At 34.4% G+C, this 23956-nt stretch overlaps 1 protein-coding gene across 2 annotated transcripts in view; it reads left to right on the top strand.

The window, feature by feature from the left end:
- The window catches only part of LOC149556896 (methyltransferase C9orf114 protein), a 191885-nt gene extending 170066 nt beyond the window's left edge, over window positions 1-21819 (top strand). The window contains exons 6-11 of one of the 2 annotated variants that reach the window (XR_016364811.1): window positions 2165-2243; window positions 16376-16448; window positions 16614-16693; window positions 19329-19398; window positions 21285-21362; window positions 21510-21819. Coding sequence is in view for 1 of the 2 variants with exons in the window: in XM_089831524.1 (XP_089687650.1) it covers window positions 2165-2243; window positions 16376-16494; window positions 16614-16693; window positions 19329-19398; window positions 21285-21362; window positions 21510-21572 (489 nt within the window). In the remaining variant the exon portion in view is untranslated. Of the gene's footprint in view, window positions 1-2164; window positions 2244-16375; window positions 16495-16613; window positions 16694-19328; window positions 19399-21284; window positions 21363-21509 lie in introns of both variants that reach the window. The other variant, XM_089831524.1, reaches the window with a different exon arrangement.
- Window positions 21820-23956: the final 2137 nt, after the last annotated feature.

Consider the following 23956-nt stretch of genomic DNA (forward strand, 5'->3'; position numbering starts at 1 on the left):
TGCCGATATCACCAAGCTGAAAGGAAGACTGTAGGCATATAAACATTGTGCAATGGCTTGATCAGCAAGCTTTTTTGCCTCTTGTGGTATGTCTCCGTAAAGGATATGCTACATCAACTTTAAAACTGTCAGCTGCTTGGCCCACTGAACTTTGACTACACTTTGACTACAGGTGGCGGCCATCTTTAAGAAAATAAATTGATTTAAATTATTAAAAAAAAAAACTATGAACATCAAGCATATAAGTGCAAAAAATTATAGAGATCTACTTAAATAGATTGCTAAACTTCTTGGTTTACTTTGTTTTTTTCAAAAAAAAAAAAGGAGGAGAAAAAATTCATCTAAATTTCAAAAAAAATCATGAAAGAACACAAGAATAAGATTAAATGCATACCTTAGATGCTTAAAACTCGTTTGTGGAAGCTATCCCTTGCGCTACGAACGATCCTCTTTGAGAATAATCAACTTTCTTTCAAAATACAAAAATGAGAGAAAATGAGAAAAGAGAGATGCAAACAAAATCGAGGTAGTAGTGGTTGAATGGCCTCTTTTAGGGTTTGGGAGGAAAAATAGATTAAAAAATCTATTTCCCCATGTGTGTTTGAAGTGAAAAAAATATCAAGACACTTTTAATGCATTTCTGGACAATTGTTTTGTTTGGAAGCCCGTGGATGCGTCTGGAAGCTGGGCGGAAGCCATTCCCGGCCAGTCGGATGCAACCGAAGCCACACAGTGGTTTCCTTCCGCATCTGGCTGGCCAGGAATGGCATCCGGCCAGCTTCCGGACGTATCAGCTCCCACTTCTGCATCTGCTTGCTTCGGCTTCGGGATCCAGCCTCCAGGGTGACGCATCGGCTTCCAAGGAAATAAATTCTGACTGCTGTTTGCGATATTTTTAACCCTGTGTATATAAGTTTATTGCCAAAGATGCTAAAAGCAAACAAAAATATATTTGCCTTTATTCTGTCTTCAATACTAGTCACTGCGTTATATATGTGATTCCCTTTTTTAATATGATTTCTCTGCGACAAAAACTTTCGATATCTTTGACTAATGATGTTGATATTCTTGGTCTGGACTGCACGAAATTGTTTTTTTTATCTTGTGATCTTTGACAACATTGCTGCCCTGTATTTCTTTAATAATTGTTTCCTTTGTTTTACATCATCCGTAATGAATAGAGATTTTCAGTGTTTCTGAATGCTTGCATAGTATAATCATTTCTTTTGACCACAACTCTGTTGATTCTTCTTCATTCGTATGAAGTCAAAAACTGATGATAACTTATTAATATTTATTGGTTCTTCAACGTAGTTGGTATATATTAATTTTGTCAAACTTTAGTATCTTCCTTAATGCAAATTTGTGTTAAATACAAAAGAGACATCGACATCTGTTCAGCACTTGACTTTCATCTTATCTGATGTTCTTAGGCTGCCGTTTAATATCGCTGCATAGAGGTATTTGCTGTCCACATATGTCATATATTTGTCTTTTTGGATGATGTGGTAGGCTATGCACGATATCATTCATTTTGCTTATGATGATATATCAAACTGTCTATTCAATCCAACAGTGATACTTCTGATTTGAACAGCGATTCTGACCACTGCCGTTGAAAACACAGGAATCCATATTTAGATATTTTATATGTTATACGAGGCTCTTGTATATATTCAGCCTATAAGTTAGAGAACTGGATGAATTCCATGTAGGGGAAACCTTGCAAGGGAGCTGCAGCCTTGGGCTTGGCCTACCTTTTTTTACCTCTTATTGTTTTCTCATGTCTCTATTTTGCTTCGAGATTTTTATTTCTGTTTATGAACGGATTCGCATTGCACAGTTATTCAATTTTACTACCTGATCACTCTTTATTGTACAGGGACATGTAACCCATTCTTTAAGTGGGCAGATTTTGTAATTTTATGATTTTTATTTAGGCCTATACCTCAGGAGATTATGGAATTTCTTCCTAAACATCTTGTGCATTTACAAGAATATGCAACTACTTTTGAATTTTCATACTAAACTAGAGGCAAAGCTTAATATTTTTATAAATATTTAATGCTCTTTTTGCCAATGGTATCTTCATGCGGTGATAAATGTAGGTTTCTTTAGGTGTGTTTCCTGCGGTAACGGTTTGTTTAATTCATAATTTATGCAGCCTGTTTTTATTCAACAAACAATTGAACCTGGAGTGCGAGTGACAGTAGCAATGGGATCTAACAAGAGTTTAGAGACTGGTAAGATAATTTTTGAGTATTTTTTGGGAAAGAAATTCATATGCATTTATCTAACATAATCAGTTTGTAGTAAATGGGACCTATCTTCTGAAAAAAGTTATGCTGTTTTAGGTGATACTGGCTAATTTACAAGTAGCTGGTGCATTTAAATGATAATTGGTTTGTGGAAGTAGTTCCATGATATTAATTTATTTCTTGTTTTGTTTGACTAAATTTAGGTTATTACATTGTTTTTCTGTGCACCAGAGACTGTTGAAAAAATGGATACAGGTATTAAAGAGTTAAGAAATATTTTTGGAGCATTTAGGGACCGGGTAATAAGCATATTTCTCAGTATTTTTGGAAAAAACCTTAGAATCCATTTTCCACATGTTTTTTCTGTCAATTTTCTGCTCTGAAGGTATTTTTAGTGGAACAACTAAAAAATTGGTTGCCTTTAATGTTACTGAATAATCCTAGCAAAAAAAATTTAAAGAAAAGAAACCTTCACAACTCTAATGTATGAGAAAGTTTATAAGACTACTCCAACTAGGAAACTAAAAGGGTTATTGATATAACTACAATATATTGGGGCCATTACAAATGAAATGTCGAGGGAATGAAAATATTTATAAAATAAAAAATATATAAATATAAAGAACAATACACATAATATGCAGCTTTTGTTGCTGAACGTTAGAAATGATTAAGCAAAATGCATTTTAAATTTTCAGAAGTAGAACATAAATATAATATGCAATTTACAGAATCATATACTGCATAGTCAGGTACTTGGACCAAACATCATCTTGATGTTCTCTGAGAAATTCTGCATTATCTGTTGGATCATTAGAACCAGATGCAAGAGGAATAGTTCCAGTATCACTAGCTCCAATGCAGAAGTTTATTTCTTGTCATCATTAAATGGTGAATGATTGGAAAGGGTGGTTGCCCAGGCATCAAAGCTAGGTTGTTTTAACTTTTGGCTCCATATCCCAAATCTTGACCAAACTTTCCTTGTAGCTGGATCAACTAGTACTGAGAGGTAGAAGTCTATAGCTCTAGGATCAAAGAGCAGAGTGTGAACATTAGATAAGAATTTCAAATTCTGCCCAAGAGTAGTTTCAAAAGAATTGAAGTGAGGTTGTTTTGCCATCTTATCTTAAAGATTGATCAAACTTTTCTTGAAGCTTGATCAAACAGTAATGAATAGCAATAGGATCAAGAAGCAGAATGTTGAGATGAGGTACAAATGTGTTTCAAAATCTGCCTGCCAGACGCTTCAATACTAAAAAACATATCTGATTGGAGGATGCACTATTCCTAGTAAAAAAAGATAACTATTTCAAGAGGAAACTCAAGGAAGCAATAGAAATTGGGAACCACCTCATCAACTTCAATCGTGAGATGGGAATAGTTCAAGTTTTTCTAGGTGTCCTATGCTTAATTCTCTTAGAACAACCATCCCGTCCTCTTGTCTTCTCCCTCTTCTTTCTTGACAACATATTTTCTTTGGTGCACCTCTCTCTCGTTATTTTCTCTTTAGGTTCTAGACTTCCTTTTTCCTTTAACATTAATTGTTAATTTGTTCCTAAACATTTCCAACCTTTGTGTCTAAGTGATCTTTCCTTTGTCACATTTCCTTTTCTTTGAACTCCCTTTTCCTTGATGTTGTAGGAGCTAGCAACCTATGGGCTCATCTTTTAGTTTCATTTACTTTCTCCTATCTAGCCTTTGGTTTCATTTGATTTTTTTGTTAATAATTTCTCTATTGTAGTATTTTGATTCTCATCTCTAAATTAATATTAAACTTCATTTTTCATATTTCCTTTCATGCTTTCCCATTTTCTCATTTTCTTCCCACTTTCCTCTTGTTATCTTTAGTTTTATTAAAAATAATAATTTTTTAATGTAATGTATTTTTTCAATTTCTTATTAAAATCTTAATATTAGTCTAATGTTCTCCATTTTCAATCTCTTTATATTAATGATTCATTCTTATTATGAATAATTTGGAACATTTTGTGCCCAGCCTCTCTCGCCCATTACTATTCTGCATTTGTAATGTCTCCATTCTTGAACCAATCCACTAGAGCATTAAGGTAGCTTGTGGACAAGGAGTGGCCATCCTTGGACACCAATAGTAGATGGGAGTTAGCAGAATTAGTTAGAAGTGAACTGTACTTAGATACTAGTAGGAGAACAAGGGTTGAGGAAACTGTGAATTATTATAATCAAGAGGTTTTCCTAATAATATTAGAAGAAATAAGGGTTGATTCCAAGTAAGGACCTTCATCAATAAGCACACTAAGATAAGAATCACCATCAATAAGACAATTAATTTTATGAATGCCAGATGAGGAAATGATTATCTCTATAGATCATCATGATGCAGGTCAGTCAATCAACCTTTGCAATAACAAATTTGTCCATAAGTAAAGCAAATATAAGAACCATCAGCATTGGCATATCAGTGGTTGTTGACCAAGGAGCCTTGACATGATAAACATTCACCTGACAACCAAAATAGGGAGATCAATTGATGAGTAAACTCATCCACATCAGTCAGCATATGCAGGATAATAAAAAGCCAAGTATAGTCACCAAGTAGTGATGGGAAGATAGCACAGGAACCTGATTAACAGTAATGAAGATTCACACACAATTATCTAAATATCAATTGAATTATGAAACAACACTAGCAAAGGATATCTTCTTGTGTTAAGGATCAGTTAGAGCAAGGATAACAATGTAATCGCATAAACATCAATCTATGATAAGGAACATAGATAATCAATTATGAGCAATACTGAGAATGGATTGAGAGTATCACAAATCAACTAAGGCAAGAACATGATAACATTGCTTGAGTATCGATTAAGAATCTTGACAAAGTGGGACTAGCATTTGATTTTCTTTGATCAAGTATCATCGACCAAGATTAGAGGAGGAAACTAATCATAATTAGTGAGACAATGAAGATAATCATAAACATCAAGGCAATACCAAGCATATACAAGCATCAATTTGACAAGTGTGACTAATACCAATACACCTATTAAAGCCGGAGAGATAACAATATCAATCTAATGAAGTTGACTTATCAAAGATTAGTCTTTACCATCAATAAGCATTGATATTAATAACTTTTTAAGATGGCAACATTCAACTATTTGATCAAACATCTCAAATTGCTTAAATCTAATCCTCCACCAATTGATGATCACACTATTGATCAAGAAGGAGTTATTATCATTTGAGAGGCACAATGATAAATAACAACTAGGTTAAGGATGTGAACTGATCTTCACAAGATATAAGCGGATTTGGATATCAATGATTTGCATACAAGTGGAATCAGTAATCTCCAAGGTTAATACTGAAGAGGTGTGATTAGTAACTATTATGAAAGTTGACAAGTATAGAGAGGCATGCCACATGTCTCCTTTTTCTTAAGATATAAGAAGACCTTTCAGACATTGAATGGAGACAACATTGGGAAACTTATCTCATTTACTTGGTGCATTTAATGCATGTAGCGTGTGATCATGACGTGGATCGATATGGGAGTTTGTGTGGACCCATTTGGGTTTTGGTTATCTCTCTTGTGTGCATTTGATTTGTGTTGAAAGCTTTTTAAGGAATTTGGTATTTAATATATGTTGGAGGTTGACTTGTGGCTCAACATGTATTTAATACAAGGGTTTATTTAATTTGTAGCTTAGTAGGCCGACTTGTGGCTTAGTTGGGTTGTGGAGTCTTTAGGCATGAGGATATTCATCCAACTTGGAGAAGAGTATGAAGTGGAGGAGCGAACTTTGAAGGGCTAGTAGCTGAGGCTTGGTAAATCGGGAGATTGCTTGGTGGGCTTGCGAGCATGAGTTGAGATTTCCTTGGGGTTTTCTACCGAAGTGTGGATTTAGACTAGCTGGGATTAGATTGGAGTTGGATTTGGAGGGATTTTGTTGAATTATTTTGTAATTGCTTTTGTATTTGGCCCTAACCCGGAAGGCCTTACAGTCGGGCACATTGCATGTAAACAGTGGTTTTATGAATAAGGAGTTGTGATTTGGTATCAGATCTTTCATTGTTGTTGTGTTTCCGCTGTGTGGTTATTTGTTGGAGGCTAGGACATCTCCTTTGGGGATTCTTCTGCCTTGCACTGCATTAGGTGGTATCAAAGCAAAGGTTTTCCTGAGTGTGTAGTCAGATCACCGAAGTTGAGCCAGTTTGCACAAGGACTTGGGTGAAGGCTGGAAGAGAAGGTTGATCTTGTGGAGCTGATTGATCTTCTAGATTTGTGGATTTGTTGCAGAGGGTTTGTGAAAATCTTGGAAGATGCCTCCAAGAAGATTGGACCCTAGGGTGATTGATGATTTTAGTGATGCCATGGATGAAAGGATCGCTAAGAAGGTTAAAACAAATTTTAGATCTAAAATGGAGGAGGTTAAAGCCAGTTTCAGATCTGAGATGACATTGATGAAGAGTGACATGATTGCTGAAATTGTGATGCTATTGGTGGTGTACCTAGACATGTGGGTACTGAAGATGGTTATGAGGAAGTTGCTAAAGACTTTGAAGTTGCTGGATCAAGTGGTGAGGACAAAATTGATCGTGTGAAGAGACCTATTGGAACTAGGGTTGGTCAGTTTGCTAGACCTGGATCTCAGTTGAAGTTGAAGCATAAGATGGAGGTTTCTAATTTCTAAAGTACTTTGACTTCTAAAGACTGATTGATTGGATTGATGAATTGGAAGAGTACTTTGAGTTAGAGGATATTAGAGATCTTCTCAGAGTGAGGTTGGCACAAACTAAGTTAAAAGTACATGCTGCTCTTTGGTGAAAGAACTGCAAAGAAATAGAGAAGAAGGTCAAATGAAAATCACTAGATGGAGGTTGATGGTAACTAAGTTGAAGGCTAAGTTCATTCCTACTGATTATGAACTTGAGTTGTTAAAAGGTTGCAGAATTTGAAATAGAAGGATATGACTATGAAAGATTATACCGAGGAGTTCTACAAGTTAACTATTCGCTCTGGGCACAGAGAATTGTCAAAGGAGAAGGTAGCTCAGTACATTAATGGTTTGAGATTCAATATCCAAGATGAGTTTGGCATGTTTAAGATTGTTTCGGTTGAGGATGCTTATCAGTATGCCCTGAAGGCAAAAGATAAGTTGAAGAGGGAAAGTCAAGGTAATGCTAGAGGAAAGGAGAATTAGGATAGCTCGACAAAAGCTAAATTGAGTGATGAAGATGAACGAAAACCTGTTGATCAGAAGAGAAGGGTAGGTAGAGGTGAGTTTAAGGGTACTTGTTACAAATGTGAAGTAATACATAGATTTTATGAATGCCCTAAAGCTGGTGAAAAAATAGCTATTGTTGTGAATGAGGTTGAAGATCATGGCAGTCAACCTAAGCGGGGAGAGAGTTTACTTGCTCGGCAAGTGCTGATTGGTTAGAGGACATTGAAATCTGTTAGAGGACTAATTTGTTCAGGACTTGTTGTAAGGTTGGTGGTAAAGTCTGCAAGGTGATTGTGGATGGTGGTAGTACTGATAACCTTGTTGCCGAGGATGTAACAACCACTTTTCTCGGGTTTTAACTAACAACTAGCATATCAAAGAAATACAGTTAATACTTCATGTTCATAGGAAGACATTTATATCAGTTAGGTTCATGTGAATGAGATTAATGGTTACAATCAATTAAATCGAAATTTCATAACTAACATTTGACGACATCATCAATGAATTTAACAAGGAATTTAAAATCTACATACCGTAGAAATCAAAACTGAAATCCATCTAGGGATGCTTCTGCAAAACCTAGGTTAGTCCATAAATATTGCTTAAGGAACAAATAGCTATACCACTTTATTGTAATGACAAATGCCAATATTTCATTTAGGGCATCAAATACTATTGTATCATTTAGGGCGTCAATACCTGTATCATTTATGGCATCAAATACTACTATATCATTTAGGGCATCAAATACCACTATATCATTTAGGGCATCAAATAATACTGTATCATTTAAGGCATCAAATAATACTGTATCATTTAAGGCATCAAATACCATTGTATCATTTAGGGTGTCAAATACCATTGTATTATTCTTTTTCTTTCTATTGCTAACTATGGCAATAACATTCAGTTAGAAGGTATGCTCATATTCATTATTCAAATAAATAAAGACAGAAATAACAATCCATCAGATAAACCTATCTCTTGCATATAGTTATATTTCATGTTGAGTTGAAAAATCAATCGTTCTAACTGGTTACCAATTACATTGACAAAGAGTCGCTTTTATTAAAGGAATAACTGAATCAATGATATAGCTCAATTGATCATATCTTCTACTCGTATAAACATCATAAAAGTAAAATACCTATTATCAATTGATGTTTGAATGCATAACTTATCTTTGCCTAGTGCATATCTTGACATCTTGTGGAGAGGGAAAACATTGTCAGGGGCTTAACCTCCCAACCTTGGACTATAACTCATCCCGACGCAATCTGTAACGAGAAAGGCCCTACCTACCCGAAAATAGACATGGAGCAACTTGACTAGCCACTGAGCATCCTGGTACTTAATTCCACCACTCGACTTGACAACTGAGTATACTTGGACCATCATGAGCTGACTTGGATGTTTTATTAATTTCTTTTAAGATGTTAATGCAATTTGAGAATCTGATCATAGTTTGTTCTTTCTTGCAGGATTCCTCTCCTCTTCACCCATTCACACGGCTTCACTAGCCTTAGGTGCATCACAGGAGATTTCTATAACAATGAGATCTTTAACATATGATTTCCTTGAATACCTTTCTGAATCTTACTACAGCTAATATACAACAATTACCAGAGTAAGTCAGAGTATCATAATATAGGATTCAGATTCTCACAAGATTACTTTATGCATAATATAGTAAATAACATGTTATGGGAGCTGTGATCTGTCCCTATGTAGTTATCATGCAAGATCAGAAATAAATGAAAGAATCAGAGCTTATGCCTTATATTAAAAATACCTTTGCATGCAACATACATGTTATGCATTTACAAATGATTGAAAAGCAACTACAATGATGTCCCTCATGCATGAGGATGTGGAGCTGTATTGGTAATATCACTTGAGAATCTCAAACAAAAGAAAACAAGAGAAGAAACAACTCATGCGCTTTCAAAATCGAGAAGACCTTAGCCTTTTGGTTAAGGCCAGTATGCATCATATAATCATGCCATTGTGGTAATCAAAGTAACAAGAATCGGAATCGGATCGGAATCGGCAAGGCCGAATCAAATCGTGAATCGGCCATGAATCGGAATCGAATCGGCCATGAATCGGAAAATTTAAAAAACCCTTGAAATTTAGTGAGTAACTTATTTCATAAACCCTTTATCGCTGATTCGATTCACCGATTCACAAAAAATCGTTTGGCTTGAATCGAATCGCCGAATCGCGTGAATCGCATGAATCGCCGTGATTCTTGGAACTATGGTGGTAATATATCATTTCAACTATCCGCAAGATAAGAACATATAAAGGGAGCTGATTAAACATATTTCATGATCTGAATATATTGGTTATGATCAGTATTGTGGCCTAGCTACCACAAGTTTTCAATCGTGCAACAAACTTCTGAATCGTGATTTAAAGCTGATGAAAAAATAGCGAGTCTTCAACTCAGAGCAATAAGTGCGATTTAGAACTGAATTTCCAAGAACCAAAAACTAAAGGCAGAGGGAAGTGTATATAACTCCCCATGCACTCTATTGGTTATCAAGAAGAAGGTAGGTGGCGGAGAGTTACAAAGCCAACGCTCAAAGAAATTGAAGCCACCGATTCAAATATTTGACTTATTATCTTCCAAGTAATAAGTTCGATGAAAGAAGAAGAAAGAAACGTAGAGGGCCGCTCAAGGTAAAAATAATAATCAAGACCCTAGTCAAAGGTGAAAGAAATAATAATATTGTCGTAGTATATAACACCATGGTATCTATAGATACCTATATATGTATGTATGTCTATATGCGTACATGTGTAAAACCCCAACCATATATTTCTTACAAATACGACAAACATCAAGTATGCGTATACGTCCTTATATATATAATTGTTTTACATATGTACACATATACATGTATGTGCATGTATAGATATTTAGGTATCATGTTGTCCATGTCATGTCCCCATTTTGGAGGCAATTTGATTTAATTAATTTAATTAATTAGGTTGTCCAAAATAATGAATATTTTATGAGGATGACTAATTAATTATTTTAATTAAATAAATAAGTGATATTAAGTTAATTATTTATAAAGTTATCAAATAAATAAATATTAAAAGGTAACTTTATATTTAATTAATTTAATAAAGTGACTTGAATTATAAAATATTTTTTATAAAGTCACTTAATAGATAAAATAAAATAATGTTCTAGAAGTTTTTGGAGAAAGTGGAGAAAAAGAATAAATAGGCACCTTGGACTTCATTCTAATCATCCAGTTGTTTATTTCTCTCTTGACATCAAATTGTGATTCAGTCACATAGTCTATTGTGGATCCAAGTGGTTTCAAATAGTCACTTGATCTTTGGGAATGAAAACTCCCTTGGATTAGCATAACTGAGGAAGTGAAATATCTTCTGAAGGGTTGCACATTTGGAGGTGATACTTCAGTCACTTTAGCTAGGGCATCATTGGGCCTAAGGCCATTTTCAACATTTTCGCCATTTTCAGCATTTTCAGCATTTCAGGAGGCATTTTTAGTAGGGCCGAAATTATTGGAGGTCATTTCTAGCAGGTCTGAAATTATAGGAAGCCATTTTAAAGCAGTCCGAAAAAAAAAGCAGGCTGAAAAGGCAGAACCGAAAAAAAGCAGGCCGAAAAAGCAGTCTGAAAAAGCAGCTCCGAAAAAAGCAATCCGAAAAAGCAGTTAAAAAAAAAGCGGATTTGAAAAAAGCAGTTCGAAAAAAGAAAATCCGGAAAAAGCAAGTGGAAAAAGCAGATCGGAAAAAAACAAAGCAGAAGGGGCAGCATTGAAGAAAATTATTACAGCCATCTACAATTAGGTTCTTCACTTCTCATTTGGCATATTTACTGAGAAATGTAGGTTTTCAGCTGAGTACCAAATATAGCTTCAACACTTCACTATTTCACATTGTACTTGTCTTTGTTTGCCATTTGGCATTATTGGTATCAAAGGAAGGCTAGGATTTTGCAATTGAAAGAGTGTTGTAATTTTTAGACTATCTATATTGCAAACCTAGAGTTTGATGATCAGCTTATTAGTTTGCATGCCAATTGTTTGACAAAATGTCAATTCGCTGTAAGTTCTCTTTTTGACATAAATAATGTTATAATTTTGCATACTAAGTGTTTATATTAATGCCACTTGGTTGTAAGTGCATTAATGCCATCTTAGGTTGCATCCAAAGTATTTGTCATAATTACTAATTGCTGTAGCTGCATATTGCAAGTAGTTTAAGTCACATATATGTATTGAATATTGTCAAAATTAGTTGCACATTCATGTTAGGTCATTGTTTAGAACTTTAGACAATCTGGAGTCTTTTTGTAAGCATTCTCTTTGATGCAAATCGAAACAAGAGTCATTGCAACAATTTGAAAAGTTATATCAGTCATATGACCCCTTGTATGCAAAGTGTTTGACAAAATTCTTCGAGCCTTCAATCAGCATTTTAAGGTCGGATTTGAGCAGGGTCATTATAGTCCAATATGATAAGAGATGCTTATGCACCGGGAGGCTCCAACTATACAATTACAAAGGTACAAGTTTGCTCAAATATCAGTTCATGCTTGGTAATCTCTTTACTATTAAATGATATGTAATTTAATAGGTTAGCTCATGGTCGTCCAACGTACAATCTTGCTTGCCTAGTCATTTACCTTTAGTCATGGTGGTTCAAGGCTTGTACTTATTTGCTCAGTGATGGCAGTGCCCCCCCAATGCCCAATTCCTTTTTGGCAATTCTTTCCCCCTTCGACGTGCGCTTGCAAGGGAATTCTCCACGATTGTATTATATTCCTCAATATAATAACAATTTACCATAACACATTATTATTTGTAACCCATCATAATGGCAAACCACCATCCCACTTCCCATGATGAATAACCAATTTTCTAGGATTTCAAGATAATAATATAATAGCATCATAATGATTATTTAATATGTTATCTTCATAAGAAATTAAAACGATTTAACCATCTTACCATTTCACATGATCATAACTAATTTTAACTGTCAGCTGACTTCACGTGAAACCTCAATGACTATATGAACATTTTAAATTGGGTCAAAATTGGGATGCAACATACCATTCCCCTTGTGTTTCATCGTCCTCAATGAACTTGAAATTTTAATAAACATTATAAAGGAGCATTTAAAATTGGACCAAAAATTGGGATGTAACAGAGGAGATGGTTCAGAAACTTGGTTTAAAGAGAGTAAGACATCCTTATCCTTGTAGGATTGACTGGTTGCAAGGTGAGCATGCTTTGGAAGCGAGGGAGTAGTACCTTGTTGATTTTCAGATTGGGCAGTATAAGGATCAAGTGTTGTGTGATATTGTGGACATCAACAGTTTTCATGTGTTGCTTGGTAGACCTTGGCAGTATGATTGCAGGGTTGTGTACGATTGTGTCAAGAATGTGTTTACAATTGTGAAAGGTGGTAGGACGCATTCCCTAATTCCTTTGTAGAATGACGAGCTCAATAGAAGGACCCTGAGTATTGGCAACCGAGTTGAGTTGGCAGATTCTGCGATGGTTAGAGATCAGCATGGAAAGCAAACTTGTAACACATCGAGGATGGATGTGAAGAAGCAGAAGTGGAACAAGGGCAAGAGTGTACAAGTTGAGGACTTGGAGGATATGAATGTGAAGAACCAATTTGGGATTTATGTGTTGAATCCTAGAAGATGTTCTTCCATCTACTGAGAACATCTTTTCAAACCTAGGGTGTTTGATGCAGGAGCATCCTAGACTTGCTGGCAATTCTGCATGTTGGAGGTTGGAGTGGTGGATAAGCTTGGTGCTCAGTCGGAGAAAAAGGGTGGATGCTCGGTTGTTATTGGGTGTAGTGTTGGCCGAGGTGCTCGGTCGTTGAAGGAGATTGGCAACTATGTTGCTCGACATGTGTTGGTTGCTCAACAATGCTTGGGAGTTTGCTGACACTCAGTAGTGTGTTGGTGCCGATTGGAGTTCTTGGTGCATTTAATGCATGTAGCGTGTGATGGTGACGTGGATTGATTTGGGAGTTTGTGTGGACCTATTTGGGTCTTGGTTATCTCTCCTATGTGCATTTGATTTGTGCTGTAAGCCTTTTAAGGCATTTGGTATTTAATATATGTTGGAGGCCAACTTGTGGTTCAAGATGTATTTAATGTAAGGGTTTATTTAATTTATAGCTTACTAGGCTGACTTATGGCTTAGTTGGGTATAAGTAAGGGGTCTTGTGGAGTCCTTAGGCATGAGGATATTCATCCAGCTTGGGGAAGAGGATGAAGTGGAGGAGCGAACTTTGAAGGGCTAGTAGCTGAGGCTTGGTAAACCAAGAGATTGCTTGGTGGGCTTGCAAGCACAAGTTGAGATTTCTTTGGGGTTTTCTACCACAGTGTGGGTTTGGGCTAGCTGGAATTAGATTGGAGTTGGATCTAGAGGGATCTTGTTGAATTTTTTTGTAATTGCTTTTGTATTTGGCTCTAACTTGGAAGGCCTTACAACCAGGCACATTGCATTTAAACAGTTGTTTTATGAATAAAAAGTTGTGATTTGGTATCACATCTTGCATTGTTGTTGTGTTTCTGTTGTGTGGTTATTTGCTGGGGGCTAGGACATCTCCTTTGGGGATTCTCTTGCCTTGCACTGCATCAAAATTTAATATAAATATATGCAGTTTCTATTCCCCCTCCCCCTTTTCCTCCAATTTTGCAAGTAATTCAAATTTTATTAATTATAATTTTCTAATACTACAGTTGCTATCAACAAATTTACTAATTGACTACTCGATCACTTCTTTTAATTCAAACATTAAATTAATTCTGATATGCGCTCATTTTTCCCTAGTTTTTAATTGTTTAGGAGGCATCATTTTTAATTGTTTAATTTTTTCACACAAATATGAATATATATTATACTAATCTAATTCTTACCACCTAACTATCATTCTATTAATGTGTTTTATAATTTTAATTTTTTCTCTTTTCTATAGTTTTCATGTAGTCCTTATTGGGTTCATTGGTCTCTAATATGCCCCTACTCAATGAGCACTAATCTGCAATCCATAATTCACTTTCTTCATTTTGTTGATGGTATGCCCAAGTGTGATCCAAAGTGTTTGTGTGCTTTTTTAGACAACATCCAAAATCATTTTTTATTACTATATAGACTTAGGAAATCTTTCATTTCTCATTTCCTTGTAGCTGCAACTGTAATTTTATGGAAAAACAAATTGGAATGCACATCATGAGGCATTGTACCTTCAAATTTGATAGAAATGATGCATTTTGTAAATTAGAGAAAGTTGTTGACCTTGACCCACCACTCACTGTCAAGGATTTAAACCATAATCTTTTCAATATTCTCCATGTTTGATTGTTTCTTGATCAACCAAACTTTGTGGATAACCATTATGGGGATTCCATCTCCTTCACAAATCTCCCCAATACAATTTGTTTAAGGGGACTACGACAATTCAAAGTAAATTATAGTCACTATAAACTTAAGGAAATAATCATAATATGGTTCCTAGTATATGTCTATTTAACTTTTTAAAAATTGAACTTGAAATTGAAGTCATAATTACAGCATAGACTTTGCAGACTCTGCTATCTTTTTTTGGACTTCGGCTCAAACTAGGTGCTTAAACTTGGCTAATACTTGGCAAATGAAAAAATCATGAAATATAGAGGTTTTAAAGGTTTCAAAACTCTATCATGCACCTTTGAGGTTAAAGACAATTTGTTTGAAATAGAAGCTACTTTGTGATAATACTATCAGGATTTAACTGTGTAGTTTTTGAGTCAAACTCATTGACCCATGTTTAAAGACAATTTAAAAAAAAATAGAAGCTGCTTTGATCACATGTGCAAGAATAAGTTAATCACATGAGTATAAAAGTGGGATTTTAGCTGAAGGAAATAACATTGTTAATTGTATAATAATTGTCAACTGTATATAACCTCATGGCTAATGAAATACATGGTTTCAAAAGAATTATCAAAGCTAAAAGTATAAGTTTATGGCTTAGAGGAGCTTACATCAATTGTCCCAATTGCTAGAGTTGTATAATATGTCTCGTGGGGGTGTCTAAGTTAGCTCCTTAATGGTAATGTAGCCATGACATCTATCTGTGTATCAGTGACACCAACATCCAAGAGGTCTTCTCATGTTGTATCCTCTCATCCTTTTCCATAGTTACTACTTTTACCTCAAGATTTGCTTGATCCATCCATATGAAGTTATCATCACAGAACATAGGATTGCCAACCTGAATGATCTAATTTGATCCTAGGTTTTTTTGCGGTAATAGATTTTTTAATTTATTAATAAAGTGCAAGTACAAAAACATTAATAAAATTTTCAGAAAACCACACCACCCTCCAAGTACCACTATCTTCCTGTTGGAGGCTAATTACATTTGACATGTGCATGATACTTAACAAAAAATAGCCCTAACCCTAGACCTCCACCCCGTAGAATGCACCCTTGCATTATGTCATTAACAACAAAAATACAGGGAGACCCAAATAACTAGTCCCCACATCACCATTACAATCACCTTTACATGCTCTGTCTGGGGCAACAAAAGACAGAAAAGGACCCAACCCCTGTAATTACATCAACAAACCATCATGATTGGTTCATTACAATTTTGCAAACAAAACTTAACCCTAATTACAGATTCCATCAACAGAGTTTTCACACTAAGCAAGGCAAATCATATATAACAAAACAAGACACCAAAAATTCCAATCATGCATAGAATCAACATTGCTTTGGCCAATCACAGTTGTATATCACAACTGCCTTACAATGTTGATATAAAGAATGAATAGTGGCACTTTATTTTCCTAGAATCATTTTCTTTTTCAAAATGGATTCTTACTTACTTATTTTGCAGATTGTGTACGCCAAGCTGTGAACCGTTCAGAACCAAGAGAAAAGAAGGGACTTTACTGGGGTTACACTGTACGGTATGCTTATAATATTAGCAATGTATTCAAGAAGAGTCCTTATAAGGTACCAAATACTCTTGAATGAGTTTAGAGTAGTTTTCACTCACATGCCTTTTATTTGTATGGATCTTCATGCTGCTTTTTTATGTAAGAAATAATGTTGAATGTTTACAATATATCCAGGGTGGGTATGATTATTCAATTGGAACTTCGGAGCATGGAGATATTATAAGTTCTGCTCATCTTGTGATTCCGAAATTCAGGTATCCTGTAGATAATGGAACAACCTTGATGTGCATATTTTACTCATATCTTTTAAATAGTTTATAATTTAGCTGCAAGTGACCTTTTAGAGTTGAATTCATGGGCATGCAGAAGGCCTATACATCTCTCAAAAGTAAAGTACACAATAAATAAGGAAGAGCCTATATTATTTTTTGCATAAATGGTTTTTATCAGGCCTGCTCTGTTTTGTTATTCATCTTCTTGTATCTCAGATTTCCAGGTCTATAATTCAATGCTTCTTTGCCAAGAGACACAGATCCTATACCCTAGCCCCTTTGCTCTTGCCCATGCCTTAACAAGAAATCCTGAATTGAAGCTTGGCGGGGGGTCCTGCCCTTTTTTGAAATTTTGAAATACATTTGGTGGAATGTAACAAGGGATTCTTCATGAAATAGCACCTACCCTTGAAAAAATCCGGTACAACAAAATGGCAGTGGCCATTTTGGAATGTCCTCTGGAAAATCTCCTCCTTTCCCTTCAAAGAACAGAGATAAACGCATGCTCCTCGAGTGGTTCCAAAATAAGCCAGCCATTGGTAACTTGAAAATTGTAATCAAAGATATATTGAACTTCTTCAAATGATGTTTCTTTTAGTGCTTGTATCCACTCAAATTTGATGGTGCTTTGAAAGGAATTGTAGGAGTGATCATGGCTAGGTGACAATGAGAGACATTTTGGGTCAATTAGGAATTGTATACTCTTGATAAATACATATTCATTGATTCTGATTGAGCTAGTGATGTGGATAGAGAACAATTTGTCAGCACGTCTATACCTTGTTTCATGTTGTAGTATCTTGGATGAGCAAAAGATAGGTTGTGATGAGGAAAAGATAGGTTGTCTTTGGACAACAATTATAGAGTACATGTCAACTAGTCATGCCTATAAGGAGAAAGTTGGTCTTCAGAGTTGTGGTTGAATATTGGAATGAAGCAATTATACAATGCTGATTTGATGTGATTGTCATAGTGCCATCAACTTGGCAAAGAACCTTACCTTTTATATGTGAATAATGCACATACATGTGCAATGTGAAATTGTTTGTAATATCTTGTAGGAAAAAGGGATTTTGGCTGGGAAGGTATATTTACCAATGTTTTTGATGTATTGACAAAGCTTATGAGCACAAAAAACAAGTTTTTTGTTTTAAGAGTGCTATGGGCATTTTTCCCCTTAGTTTCAAATTTCTTGTTCATTGCTTTGAACCTGTGTGCTAGGTATACAAGCGAGGGATTGTTGGCAAAGTGTTGTACACCTTGCTTAACAATGTGGTTCTAGAGGGATGCTTAGGTAGATTGTGCAGGTTTCTAATTATTTATGAGGTGTTCTTAGATAGAGGTCATATACATTTTAGTTTACTTACCAAGTTGGTATTGTTTTAACTATGTAAAATGACAGCTTGTGGATTTGGGTGCCCCACTTTGATAGAGGAATCTCGAGATACTAGGTATATTGTGCAGAGTGTTGACATAGCCAAATTTGCTAAGGTTGCTTTTGGGCACTCACTTTTATGAAGAAGTTGTTTGAGATTTACATAGTGAGAATCTCCTATTTTCTAGTGGGCTAATGATATTTGCTTGCAAAACCTTATACTTTGAAATAGATTAAATGTGGTGTTGAAATTTGGGTTAGTTATCATGATAGCCCATGATTTTGGAGACAGCTGTGGTTTTCAAGCATGCCTCTAGCCTACAAAACAAGCTTGGGTCTTTGGTTTGGGCATCGTTGTGATCTTGGAGATTAGTAAGTTTGAAGTGTTGAGACAAGTTGTTAGATCTCAAGTGTTGTGGAGACTTCTGTATGTATGGTTATGTTGCTGAATTCTTTCATGAGAGTTGAAGCTCAAAAATCTGCTAAAAAGAGCTTATTTGTGAAGGTATATTATAACATCCTTTTTGTTGACAATATGTTGAAACTCTTCTTGGTGGGTTTTGCTCTTGGTAAGCTTTCCTTAAGGTACATCTTGATTTCTTTTCTATTTGGAATTTCTTTCTAGGTGTTACTTTTATGGAATAGCTTAAGATCTTGTCAGCTAGCATTACTTTCCTTATTGAGTTAAATAGAAAGCTTTTACGCATTGGTACATGATTTTCTTTTGAGCAAGCCAAATTTAAACTTAACAAATTAAGTGAAGAAGGCCTCATCTGATGGTTTTGGGTATTGATTCATGCTTTTGGTTTCAAAATCTAGCTCATTTGGGTTTAGCCTAGTATTTGACTATTATTTGTGGTAGGCTGAGCTTAGCGGTTGCTTTGGCTTTGATGGTTTTGGTAAAGCGTGTGTTGGCCTTAATTGAGGCTACACAAAACTTTGAGGTTTTTTTCAAAGACTACAACAAAAGTAATTTCATTCATCTTAATTATTGGCCTATAGTAGTTAAACATTGTTCATGTTTTTATGTCACCTGTTGTTCTTTGTCAAAACTTCCACTAGTCTGTTAAATTAAAACTATCATTATAGAACTGTGCAACTACATGTGTTTGTGCACCTTATTTATTCTTTTTGTATTTTGTGTATTTGTAACACCTTATTATATTCAAAATGGAAACTTTATAATTGTGGTCTTTATTGTAGTGTTTGTATGTCATCTAAGTTATGTTTTTGCTTTTTCAGACATTTGCTAATTGCATTTGGAGGGCTTGGGGGTCTTGAGGAGAATATTGAGGAGGATCAGAACCTCAAGGTACAATAGTAATTTTGTCATTGACTAGATATTGTATGAGAACATGAGCTTTTCAATAGTACTTTGATTGGATGGTATTGATTTATTTTAATTTATCTTTTGTTATACAAAACTTGAAAATGAAGGCATGTTGATTAATTTTTACAGCTTTGATAAAAATATCATTTAATCAAATTTGTTGTAATATCTTATATGAGGTTTCTTCTCATTCTTTTGGCTTTTAGTAGTTTATTCCTTTGAATTGTATCCATTTCAAGTAGATAAACACACAAGTTGAACTTTCCAATACATTGTTCTAAACAAACTAATTTTAGGTTCATTTATGTAGAACAGAAATTTATATTTCTTTATTGGAATCATACAACGAGTTCTTTTGTAGTTATCACATGCTTCTTATATGCTGATCTTCTTGTGCAAAAGAAAGGTAGTAACAAAAGTGAGACTATCAATCTATGAAAAATCACATGTAGTTTTTTCAAGTTAATTAAGAGAGAACGCAAATCAGAAAATATTGATAATGATGGTGAATTCAACTCAGTTTTATATAATTATCATGTGTATGGTACTTATAGACTACATGCCTTACAAGCTATTAAATTGGTGTCAACTATATCATTCCGGTTTGACATCATGTACACATCTTTTCTTTCTTTAATGGGTAGATTCCCATCAACCATGTTCATCTTACTAAGTTCACCACATTTATTATTTAGATGTTCATCCCTCTTGTGCCAAGGCATATTTGTTATTCTCCATTCTAATGCATAACCATTAGCTCTAACATCTCGTTGGTAGTTATGTAGTTGGATATATTAATCAATGTATTTGTAACCTTGGGTAGCTTATTGAGACATTGACAATAGGTTTTGCCATATGACATAAGAAATTGAGAGTAGGGATTCTAGATTGTATTTGATGAGGAGCACAAGAGGCCCATTTTAACATGGAGGTGGGATAAAATGAATGTCATACTTGAGCTGTTAGTCTATGCTCTTAACACTAAGTGATTTGAACCTAGGGCTGGTAAATGAAGAGTTTATGAAAGATCTTGTCAAAATGTCAAACGACGAGAAGTTCAAACATGTCTATACCTTACGAACAATATGTTGTATTTTCCAATCTTCAAGATTTTAATATTCAACAAAATCTTGGTTATGAAGAACCTTATGGTTTGTGGACATGCCATGATAAGGATACAATGGAGCTAGTTATGTTTGTCACTTGCTTACTCTCATTGGTGAGTGGTTCCTTTTTGTATATATGAATTGATTTAAATACGAATTTGTCCCTTTAGTTAAAAGAAAATATTTTAACCTAAGGATAAATGGAGAAGTTAGCTATACTTAATTATATCCAACAACATTAGGTATAATAAACCCCATCGACACATTTAGATGTTGATCTTGATGATGCCAGATAGATGGACAAATATGCAAGGCATCGATTGGTTGAAGTTTGATCGGATGAATCACAAATGGATATAGAGAATGACTGTGTTGATGTTGATTTTGAATACGATGTATTATACAAATGTCTAAACTTGAAGCTTAATGCCACGTACAATTATACCTTGATTCCCAGCTAGAAATATTTTCTACTATCTTGGCTCTAGAAAAAACATGAAACATAGGGTGGTCATTTTTTCCCCTAAATGACTTGTATTTTGCATTTTCACATTTTCTTAAATTCATCAACTCTAGCATAAAATGCTATCTTATATTCTTCTCTAACTATTTGGTAAACTCAAGTGACTTACAAAATACACTTGTTTATGAAGCCATGGAAAGTATCATGTGCTTTTTCTTTTGTAATAGTTTGGTTTTATATTTGATTTGATTATGAATGGTCCAAAGTTGTTTGATTGTTCCAATGGAATATTTTATCAGGGAGAAGGGGTTAAGCAATTATTTCATTGCTACCTAAACACATGCCCCAACCAAGGAAGTCGAACAATTCGAACTGAGGTATATATGTCTCCTTTCGATAGTGAATGTTATTTGTTGGTTTAGATTTTGTGACTTACGATTGCAAAAAACACTTGTAGAGAAGAGATTTTAGTTGTATTATAATACTTGTTCTTTTGTGCTAATGTTTTATATAAATATTGACAGGAGGCTACTTTTATATCATTACAATATTTTCAAGACCCTATTCAAAGAGCCAGAAGTACTTAGACAATCACATGGGTAAAAGATTTCCAACATAATAGAAATTGTGTATGCAACTTTTTGGAATAGATCAGATGAAAATTAAATCTTCTCTACTCGTTGAAAAGAACAATAGCTAAAAAGTTTCTTTTTTTTGTAAATTGAATTTTAGACAATATAAAGTTCTTGAATTTGAGAAACTATACAATTGATGCAAATGTATTTTTTCATAATGTGAACCATAAATTTAAATGTCATATTTTTGTTTTTGATAGATTTGTGTATGAATGTAGTATACTATTTATTGTATTGAGGTATTTAAGATTCTAGATAATGGCAGGAAATATTCGGCTAAGAGTGAATGCCTTGCAACAGTTTTCAATAACCTCTTTGCCTAAATAAATGACATTGTTATGATGAAATTTTTTCATTGATGTCAAAGGTACATTGAGACTGGAGTAAGATTGTCATTGGTGTCAATAAGGCTAAGGAAAGTATTAGAAAGTTTGGTGAGCAAGAACGTTTCACTAAATTATCATTATGACAAAAATAAATAAATTGAGAGGTACCTGCTAAGTACCTAGAGAAACAATGAGTCTAGATTAAATAGCCATGCCAATCGGAATTGTCAAGTCATTCATAGTTGGATGCATAAGGCAATGTGTAATTGACTGAGATATCGATTTCAGGGTGACAAAGAAATATATAACTAAATCTAGTATTAAATAATTAATTCAACACCAGCAATGATGATTACGTGGAAGTGATTATGTTTGTAAGAAGAGAGATATTAAAAGTGATCGTTGCAGCACACGCCACATAATCTTTCTATGACATTGGAAGAATTTGTCAAGAAGAAATCGTCTAATCAGCAGTCAAAAGAAGTCAATAAGGAATATTATCGGGAGACTTGTATGCATCTCTAAATTGGTCGATGATATGTCAATAGATATTTTGTTAACAACGATTATATACAAGTCAACTAAAGTGTCCGACATCATAGTGACTTCTTCAGTGACACACAGAGGAAGGATATTTGAAAGGAAAGAATCGATGACAAAGAGGTATTTTGGCAAAGATAATAATGAAACAACCATAACGAAGAAGTATTTTGGCAATGAAAATAAGGCTCAATATATTAAATGATTAAATTCATAATTAAAATTTGCAGCTAATAGAAAGAATTAAGTTTTAAAATAAATAGTATTCAGAGAAGAGAAAAGTCATACTCTCCGTAAATGAAAGAAAACTCAATTTACTTTCTAAGATATGAATATGCAAACATATTAAATCATATGAAAAAGTGACAGAGAAGGGAAGAATAAAAAAGAAGCTACATTAGAATAATAAAAGAAAGTGGAATGAAGACGAGTGAATAGAATAGAGAAATGGTGGAGTGAGAAGCGTATGTAAAGAAAAATAGATGGGATTGAGATAAATAAAGGATAAAGATAAAAAGTGGCTTGTATGCTTGTATATCTAATTTATATATACACAATCCTTTGTGAGACAAGTATAGGGGATGTAGGTAAAGAATTTTATATTCATAGAAAAGGAAAAATTATTGAAGAATTTTAACTGACTTTAGAAGTAAGAAGATTGTGCTTTTGGATTTGTTGAAGAAAGATAGCACATTTCACGAAGAGATTTTTAGGTATCTATCATTAGTTGAGAGAACAACAATGATAAGGTGGAAAATTAGTTTTTGTGCAGTAGGTTAGCACATTTCGTGAAGAGATTTTTAGGTATCCATCATTAGTTGAGAGAACAACATTGATAAAGTGGAAAATTAGTTTTTCTGCAGTAGGTTGATGCCCACAAAGACAAGCAAAGGGAGTTGGTGCTTCCAGTAGGTCTGTGCATGTGAACTGTAGGAGTTGGAGCTTCCAATGGGTTGGTAATCATAAGCATAGAGGTTATAGCCTCTAGTAAGTTGGTGCCTATAAATCATTGTAAATGAACAAGTTAATATTAAAAAATAATTATTTGTCATGCATGATTTTCTCCCACATTGGGTTTCCACGTAAACATTGTGCCATTGTGTTCATGTGCATAATTGTTTATTTTAGTTATTGAAGCTAATTGTATGGATACATGTTTAAATTGGAAAAGTTATTATAGAAGCTTGTAGAAGAAACAACTATTTAATGGGGCAATAAGATGATGTCACTTGTATTTACACCAAGTCACTCTTTAGATTATTTTTTCCTTTTTCTTTTTTTCTTTGGCATATTTAATGAATCGTAGACATGATATGATGAAACTCTTCCATCAGGGTACTTGGTACATTCTAATTTGTTAAAGGTGAATAGGTGTCACCTCAACAAGTTTATCTCACAACTTTGATGAATAATCTTTGTCCTCTTCACAAGCTTCTACCTTAGGAAGCCTTCTCATTGCCTTTGCTTGTT

The sequence above is a fragment of the Cupressus sempervirens genome, chromosome 5 (genome assembly GCF_028749045.1).
Source record: "Cupressus sempervirens isolate cs-2001-9-10 chromosome 5, ASM2874904v1, whole genome shotgun sequence".
In the NCBI taxonomy this organism is placed as follows: domain Eukaryota; kingdom Viridiplantae; phylum Streptophyta; class Pinopsida; order Cupressales; family Cupressaceae; genus Cupressus; species Cupressus sempervirens.